Source organism: Lytechinus variegatus, chromosome 6 (assembly GCF_018143015.1).
Source record: "Lytechinus variegatus isolate NC3 chromosome 6, Lvar_3.0, whole genome shotgun sequence".
Classification (NCBI taxonomy): Eukaryota; Metazoa; Echinodermata; class Echinoidea; order Temnopleuroida; family Toxopneustidae; genus Lytechinus; species Lytechinus variegatus.
The window spans coordinates 7023264-7032813 of NC_054745.1; the positions used below are offsets into that span (position 1 = coordinate 7023264).

Here is a 9550-nt window from a genome sequence, read left to right on the forward strand (position 1 = left end):
AGGGGCGCCAAATTGATGTTCGAACTAGGGGAGCGCTAATTTGAATTTTGACCATGCGACATATACATGTTTCAGAGAGGGGGGGGGGGGCAAAGTTATATTTCACATGGGGGAGCCATGTTTATGTTAAACCGTGGACGCCAGATTGACCTAGAACTTAAGGGGCTTCATGCAAATTCATTTTCGACCGGGGGTGTAACATTGCTCCTATTGCCTGTTTATAGTGAAATATGATGTTTTGCCCAAAAGCTTGAATTAATGCGGCTGATTTAAGATAGCCAGTTTTTTACGATAATAGACAAACACAATGGCCCGAATTCACGAAAAACCTAGCTCCTGGTTTTTGGTGGTTTAAACCCCCTCCTGGTTTAAACCCCGAGCTTGGTTTTTCATTTACGTTTCACGAAAGAGGTTTAAACCCCGAGGGGGTTTAAATGCGTCATAAAACGTCATGAAACGTCATATTTTTTAGTCTGCTCTTAGAAAGGCTATCTGTGGTTTAAACCATGGTTTAATTTTACGAGCATGCGCACTTGAGGAGTTTGTGAAAAATCCGTGAAGCGAAGAAAATTTTTCTTGCGGTCCTGGACCTGACAAGTGGTCTTCTTGATTAGAAATTCGTAAGTATTCTTCTTTGAATTCGTAAAAAAAATCCCGCTTTCCTTCTCTGGAATATATTGATACGTTTTAAGCAGTTATATGAAATTGGTAGTGTTGTTTTTCATGATTGCGAACGAGGTTTTGGTATTGACAAGTCCAGACGATGCACTTTATCGTCGCGTGTGTATTGCCACAGTCCCATCCGTGCATTTAAGTGTTGGGATATTTTGTCGCTGTGTCGTTGAACGAATTGAAGGTGCTCAGCCGCGGGCCGGGCTTAATTGTTTTATGAGCTTCACGAGGATATTTATATTATTATGCCATCTATATCTTCATTTGTCAATGTCAAGATGAAAATGAAATATCTAAATCTATAATAATTTTTTGTACTATTTGGTGCATTTTAAGAGGAGAAACTCAAGAGTCAGAAAGATTTTTTTTTTTCAATTTGAATTTTGATTATTTTGATTTTGAATTTGCCTTGACTAAACTTGGTAGGCCTACTAAAAAGCCTAAATTGCATTTCAAATTCAAAATATACATTTGTAGATCGAGACCTACCTTTTTGCTTTCAGCACAGGCCAATTTTTGAGGCTGTAGGAATATTAAAGAGTTGATTACTCAAAATTTGGTCTAAAGTCTTTTCACTTGCAAATAGAGAAAATAAAGCCCCCCCCCCCACAAAAAAAACAGATTTAAGTTAAGTCGTTACGCCTAGGCCTAATTTTGAAAGGCATATTCCAGTTTCAAACAAATTATTACAATGTTTTTTTTATTTATTTATCATTCACAGTGTTTACTGTGAGATTTGCATTTAAAAAGTGATAAACCAATGAATATTTTTTTTTTAATGAAAAATTTTTTTTTTTTTAATTTGACCATTGTTTCACAGAATTACATCGGCATCAGAGGTACCATACAGTGTAGGTCTCTATGGATTATCTCCATCTTCTTCACAGCTTTAAATTACTAAGAGGTATGATTATTAATTTGATTTACATTGTTTTGATTTGTTTAAAAGTATTATTGAAATGATTTAAGATATCGAACATGAAATATTTAGACTGAAGAAATGAAATGGCTTGAATGTAGTTTTTGTTAATCTCAGGAAGTAAATTAAGATTGCAGTAATTATGTTGGCAGATCAAATCTACATGCACATGTACAGTTTGGAATGATTATAAAGATCACAAAATAAAATAATTAAAAATAATATTCAACTCTTCTGCATACAGCTACCTTTCCCAAGACATTGTGGGCTACATGATGCTAAAAATCCATCGAAATCGTACAAGGATGGGCCATCTCGAGATCAGTATCGACTCAAAAGAAACCGTCACCAATATGCTGGAAGCCGAAATGAAGAGGGACACACAGCTCAGAGGATAGATCAACTTCCTGTTTATTTGCAGGTGTTGACAACTCCATTTTTATGCAGTGGGTAAGTAATTTAATTTTTCATAAACAATTATTGAATGTTTCTTGGCACTGTTAAATCTAAATGACTGAGATTGTTTTAGGACTCCAGATAAAGCTGATGACATGACAATATCTAGAAATCAGAGAAGGAGCACATAAATAAGAGTATCATTTCAGCAACAGTCAAGTACCTATGAATTGCATAATTTAAAAATTCCAAAACTACCACAGCAATAGTGAGGCTCTGCTTTTACAACTGTTATGTCAGGTTAGAGTTATAAATTTTGCCATTAACCCGTGGTAGAGCTTCATGAGGTTCACCAAACTTGTACACAAAATTTTGAAATTTTGAATATAAAATTATGCTAATTTATGCAAAATTTATTCATGCTAATTTATGCAAAATTCATAATCACAAAAAATGCTTCTGTATTTGTAGACCAATTTTGATTTTTTTTCATCCGTCTGGTAGAGCTACATGTACATGAGGGTCCCCAAATTTCCACACAGACTTTTGAAATTTTGACTAGAAAATTATTTGTTAATTTATGCAAAATTTATTCATATATCACAAAAAATGCTTCTATGTCACTTCTTTATTAATTTCAATTCTGTTTCCTCAATTTATGTCACAAATATAATTCACTAGTGACGACTTGGCTGAAATTAAAAATTGATGGTACATTGTTCGGGTACTGTACAACCCAATTATTTTTTTCTACCTTTAATCAAAAGATGTGCAAAACTTCAAGAATTCATTGAATGATGGCGAGACAGCCTGTCAGATCTTGGGACTGAAATTCCCAGTCTGGTAATAGATTTGGTTCTGCTTGAAACGAAAGTAGTTACCACTTGCAATAATCACACAATCATTCAATATCTATATGTAACATAAATTTAATTCAGAGCGACCAGCTCTATAAATGTACATATAGTTAAAGAAATTGAATAATCAGAATTAAATCATGAATCACATGCATATCAACATAACATCAAACTGTATTCAGCAGTTAACATCAGCATGAATTAACCTATACTGAATATGTTGCAATAGGTATCTAATGAGAGTGATTTATTTATATTTAATCAAGGCCTAATAATTTCGGCATCCAAACGTGACAATATTCTTGGTTATTAATTCCACCAATTAAGTTTCATCAAAAGAGGGTTTATACTTGGATGAATACCTACACTGGACCGTAGTATATCTAATCTGGTTATAATTTAAATAGTTCAGAATAAGGACCCCTTCGACATCGTCAATGACTATCGTTGGTCCGATGAATATAGTCGTCTAAGAGCGAGCTGCGGTGGCTTCGACGACGCGAAGTAAAGCGAGCGAACTCTCGACGAAAAGCCAGTCCAGATTCGCGGACGAAATGATGAGGGCTGAGAGCCACAAGATTGCTACGATGAATCACAAGTCACGAACTCTGAGTTCAAGGATGAAGTACGAGCCCAGCTCGTCCAGTTCTTTGGAACAGTCGTGCCTGGTGAGATGAGGGCAGATGTGGTGGCTTTACCTGGCCTGTGCTGCCTGGATCCAGCCTGCCAACGATGGGGATTAAGACTCCGCTGTGCCTGCACTACACAGCCTGCAACATACACCCAAAGTAATGGCCTACGAGAACCACACCCTCACACTCCGAGTTAAGACCAAATGTGGAAGGGTCTTCCTCTCCCGAGAATCAAACGATTTCTGATTTGCTTTTACTCAAACACCACTCCATCATGACTCTCACAAAGACAAAGTCATTAACATTCTCAATATTCCTCTGCTTTACTCTTCCACGCTGAACATATCCAATTAAAACTACTTAACTATCCAAGCTTTAATTTCACCTATTCAAAACTCCCATCTCAAACATTCTCAACAGTCTTTTCCTCTCATACATAAAAACAAACATCTATAGAATTTTAGAGCCCCATTGAACTTAACTAAATATATCAAGTTAAATGACCCAATGCTCATGACCTAAGCTTGTCAAGAAGTCAAAGTAAAATTCTAATCCTTACACCCCAGCGGGTTTGATCACTTACTTAAAGATACAGTTGATTGACTCTGGGACTTTGACAAGAGTCAACCACCCAAATTCCTTTTATTATATACAAGCTGAATGGTTACTAGGGGTTAACACTAAATAGACTTACAGTCACATTGTGACATATCTCCCCTTCCTTCAAGAAATTTCTATAATTTTTGGAGTGAGTTTCTCCGAACCTGGAAGGAAAATCAAACAATTAATATATATATACAAATACAGATGTATTTACAAGAAAACTAAAAACACTCATCCTGGTTTCTGCTTCATGTAGAATCTCTCCTGTAATATTTCTTCAGAAGGTTTGCGTGAAATGTCTTCGTCTTCCCGTCCAAATCGATTTTGTAGTCGAGAGGTCCTACCTTCTGCACCACCTTGAAAGGTCCTTTCCAGTGCATCAACAACTTGTTGTTGTCGCTTGGAAGTAGAAGAACTTCGTCGTCGACTTCAAATTTTCGCTCCTTGGCTTTCTTGTTGTACTGTCTTCTGTATTTCTCTGCTGATTTGCTGAGATTCTGCTGGGCAAGTTGACACGTCGACTCCAGCCTCTCCTTCAGATCCAGTACGTATTGGTAAGTAGTCTTGGTATCTGGCTCGTCAACCTCACCCGTCCAGAGCTCTTGAAGAATAGCAAGAGGGCCTCGAACTGCTCTCCCATACAGGAGTTCAAAGGGTGAGAAGCCTGTGCTCTCCTGCACTGAATCTCTGTAAGCAAACAAGAGGGGGTTAAGATACCTTTCCCAATCCTTGGGTCTTTCTTCACACATTTTGCGGAGCATGGACTTCAAGGTACCATTGAAGCGTTCAACTAGCCCATTGCAAGCAGGATGATAGGGTGTAGTAGTCATCTGCCGGATGGAGAGTAGACGACTCACTTCCTTCATCAGCTCTGATGTGAATTGGCTGCCACGGTCTGTCAACACCTCTCGTGGTATCCCTACCCTGGAGTAGATGTCCATCAGTGCCTCCGCAACCGTCTGTGCGTCAATACGGCGAAGCGCTACTGCTTCTGGGTAACGAGTAGCATAATCTACAACAGTTAGTATGAATCGGTTACCTTTACTACTAGCCGGCTCTATCGGTCCAACCAAGTCCATCGCCACACGTCTGAAAGGTTCATCGATGAGAGGGGTTGATCCCAGAGGTACCTTCGTGACCTTTCCCTTCGGCGAAGTACGTTGACATGGCCCACATGACCGACAATACCGGACTACATCTGCATGCATACCTGGCCAGAAGAAATGCATCAAGATCTTTTCACAGGTCTTCTTATTCCCTAGATGGCCACCTAGAATCGACTCATGAGCCAGTTTTAAGACTTGATTTCTGAACTTGGTGGGCACGACAACTTGTAACAGAACATCTGACCCTGGGGTTGCATCCATGTATTCCCTATAGAGTACATCCTTCTTAAAGAAAAAGCAAGATGAATTTCCACCCTTACTTATCTTCTTTTCTCCTTTCTCAGCGGCTTTCCTAGAGGCATCCAACGAGCTGTCTTCCTTCTGGGCCTGGATGAGATTATCCACTGACACCATGTCTTCTAGTGGCTTGGGTACAGGAAGAGGGGGCCTTGTCCGTCCCGCCTGCCGCTTCTGCCCTCTTGTCTCCACTGCACTGCCTTGATGATCTCCTGGCGTCCAGTCTCCGTCTGGATCAGCTGGTTGCCTCGCTCCAGGAATATTACCTAATACAAGATCATAAACAGGGGTTGGTACACATAGTGCTTCTACCTTACCCTTGAAGTATGGAGTATCTATGTCGATTTTGGCACGTCGGAAGTTTCTCAGCGTCCGGTCGACGAGCAAACACGTCAGCCTATCTCCAAAGAACTGCTCTTCACGCACCAACTCATATCGGACGATGACTGTTGTGCAACCACTGTCGCGAAGAACATCCACGGGCTTCCCATTCACCAATCCATCGACGACTGGCATCTCCACTTCTGATCCACTCGCCACTGCCGATAGTACCGGTAGAGTGTCACCAGATGCCAACTTCACTCCGCTTCCATCTTCTGTGAGATTCTCCTGCACGATTAGACTCAAACTCTTGTGGTTGAAGTGTCCGGCCATCTCTCTAGTGTCGGTAGGTCCTGCTGCAGCATCATCTCCAGCTGATGTGTCTTCTGCTGACCTGCCTGCGACAACACTGGCTCCCATCTCTCGACGACCTTTCTTGTTTGGACAATTAAAAGAGATATGTCCAAATTTATTACAATTGAAACACTTCTTGTCATCAAATTTGGACTTACCTGGTTTTTCAGCCTTAGTGTGACTAATTGCATTGTTATTACTCTTATTCACATTAGGATTTACATTTTTAGAACTGGACTGATGGGCTTTATTCATTCTCCTTATTCTCATATCTGCATGGGCTTCATTGAATTGATCAGCTAGATTTAGGACTTCCGACAGATTACAGGGGTGACGTTCCTTAATGAACATCAATAATTCTTTTCCACATGAATTATATACTTGCTCCTGGATGAGCAAACTCTTCAGACCTTCCATATTGTCATCATAAGAGCTTAGCTCGATCCAATGATTGAGATACTTCTCAATCCTGCAAGCGTACTGCACATAGGTCTCACCATTATTGAGTTTAGCGTACCTGAACTTAGTCCTATACCCTTCTTCTGTAAGATCATACCCTTTAAGAAGTGAGGATTTTACTGTTTCATACTCCTGAGCCTGGGACACTGTAAGTCTTGAAATTATATCAAGAGCCTTACCTGACATCAACGCACACAATGCAGGTGCCCATACTGACCTATCCCAACCCACAATTATGGCGTGTTTCTCAAATCTAGACAAATAACTATCTAAGTCATCCTTTCCTTCTTGAAAAACAGGGAGGGGCGGAATACTAGGCTTATGTGAATGCCCTGCACGTGAAACATTTTCTGTCCCATTATTTTTCCTTAACTCTTCAAGTTTAATCTGTTTATCTAATAACTCTGATTCTTTTTTCCTAGCTTCATCCCGTTGAGCTATTATATAAGATTCTGCCTTCCTAGCTTCAATCTCAGCATTCCTAGCTGCAACCTCAGCACTCCTTGCTGCTGCTCTTTCATCTCTAGCTTCTCGCACACATCCATCAACATATGCTCTCAATTTATCACCCTCTAAACCAAACTTCTCTCCTTGTGCAATGAACTTGTCTCTCTCCATACTGTAGGCCACTCCACAGGTTTAGTTACAAACTTACCATATGCAGACAGTTTACGCAGCGCAATGAAGTCCCGATGCACACAGCACTGGCACATACAGGCGTACACGCAGTAAAGCCTCCTTGCCCTGACCTCCACATGCACCACTGTCTTCTACAACCTTGGACCTACAACAACTTTGTAAGAACAACCAAATGGAAAAGAGATCAAAATATCATTATCAGATCTACATACAAGTATAATTACAATCAATGATAACAATCATTTCATTATTAACCTAACCTATCAAATGGACAAGAGAGTCCCTTCGTGGTCGCCAAAATGTCAGATCTTGGGACTGAAATTCCCAGTCTGGTAATAGATTTGGTTCTGCTTGAAACGAAAGTAGTTACCACTTGCAATAATCACACAATCATTCAATATCTATATGTAACATAAATTTAATTCAGAGCGACCAGCTCTATAAATGTACATATAGTTAAAGAAATTGAATAATCAGAATTAAATCATGAATCACATGCATATCAACATAACATCAAACTGTATTCAGCAGTTAACATCAGCATGAATTAACCTATACTGAATATGTTGCAATAGGTATCTAATGAGAGTGATTTATTTATATTTAATCAAGGCCTAATAATTTGGCATCCAAACGTGACAATATTTTTGGTTATTAATTCCACCAATTAAGTTTCATCAAAAGAGGGTTTATACTTGGATGAATACCTACACTGGACCGTAGTATATCTAATCTGGTTATAATTTAAATAGTTCAGAATAAGGACCCCTTCGACATCGTCAATGACTATCGTTGGTCCGATGAATATAGTCGTCTAAGAGCGAGCTGCGGTGGCTTCGACGACGCGAAGTAAAGCGAGCGAACTCTCGACGAAAAGCCAGTCCAGATTCGCAGACGAAATGATGGGGGCTGAGAGCCACAAGATTGCTACGATGAATCACAAGTCACGAACTCTGAGTTCAAGGATGAAGTACGAGCCCAGCTCGTCCAGTTCTTTGGAACAGTCGTGCCTGGTGAGATGAGGGCAGATGTGGTGGCTTTACCTGGCCTGTGCTGCCTGGATCCAGCCTGCCAACGATGGGGATTAAGACTCCGCTGTGCCTGCACTACACAGCCTGCAACATACACCCAAAGTAATGGCCTACGAGAACCACACCCTCACACTCCGAGTTAAGACCAAATGTGGAAGGGTCTTCCTCTCCCGAGAATCAAACGATTTCTGATTTGCTTTTACTCAAACACCACTCCATCATGACTCTCACAAAGACAAAGTCATTAACATTCTCAATATTCCTCTGCTTTACTCTTCCACGCTGAACATGTCCAATTAAAACTACTTAACTATCCAAGCTTTAATTTCACCTATTCAAAACTCTCATCTCAAACATTCTCAACAGTCTTTTCGTCTCATACATAAAAACAAACATCTATAGAATTTTAGAGCCCCATTGAACTTAACTAAATATATCAAGTTAAATGACCCAATGCTCATGACCTAAGCTTGTCAAGAAGTCAAAGTAAAATTCTAATCCTTACACCCCAGCGGGTTTGATCACTTACTTAAAGATACAGTTGATTGACTCTGGGACTTTGACAAGAGTCAACCACCCAAATTCCTTTTATTATATACAAGCTGAATGGTTACTAGGGGTTAACACTAAATAGACTTACAGTCACATTGTGACACAGCCAAAGGCGTTCCACTTGTTAAAATATATTGGAGAAAATTGTATGATATTTGTACAAGATGAATATTCATTGTTTAACATCTGTATGTGCTTCAATGAAATGTTTCAAATTACCTCAAAACAATCACCTCACCCATCAACCATATGGTTTGTTTTTATTTTACAGGATCATTTTAAAAGATGCATGGTGATGAGGCAGCAATATCGCAGTCAATGTGTCAGAAGCTAAAGCAAGAAGGAAGAGGCAATACATGAAGATTCCTACAAGAGAAGAAGTTGAAGCAACTCGGAGACAGTTCTATCTAACTGTTAGATTTCCAGGAGTGAAAGGTGCAATTGATGGGACACATGTCTACATCAAGAGCCGGGGGGGGGGGGGGGATTGGGCCATATGCTTCTTATATACCCCTTCCAACTTCATGTGGAGAGGAATGCCTATTAACAATGGCAAAAGCATTAAGAACATAGAAACACAGAGTTCATTCAAATTTATGAAGAATACTTTACTTCTTTATTTGTTGATAAATTGATTATTATAACCCTGTGATTCCTGCAGCTTAGCTTCAGCAACCTCTCTTTATTCAAAACGTCCATTCGTAGTTTGTGC

At 39.7% G+C, this 9550-nt stretch overlaps 1 protein-coding gene and 1 long non-coding RNA gene across 2 annotated transcripts; one reads left to right on the forward strand and one right to left on the reverse strand.

Moving 5' to 3' along the window:
• The first annotated feature begins 511 nt into the window (after positions 1–511).
• On the forward strand, positions 512–9169 carry LOC121416936. Its single transcript, XR_005970278.1, has 4 exons — positions 512–620; positions 1493–1576; positions 1836–2041; positions 9110–9169. It is a non-coding gene; the product is annotated as an uncharacterized LOC121416936 (long non-coding RNA).
• On the reverse strand, positions 4307–8482 carry LOC121416935. Its single transcript, XM_041610466.1, has 2 exons — positions 7967–8482; positions 4307–7409 (listed from the first exon to the last, which is right to left on the reverse strand). The coding sequence occupies exon 2, from the start codon at positions 7232–7234 to the stop codon at positions 4328–4330; it is 2907 nt and encodes a 968-aa protein (XP_041466400.1). The 5' UTR covers positions 7235–7409; positions 7967–8482; the 3' UTR covers positions 4307–4327.
• Positions 9170–9550: the final 381 nt, after the last annotated feature.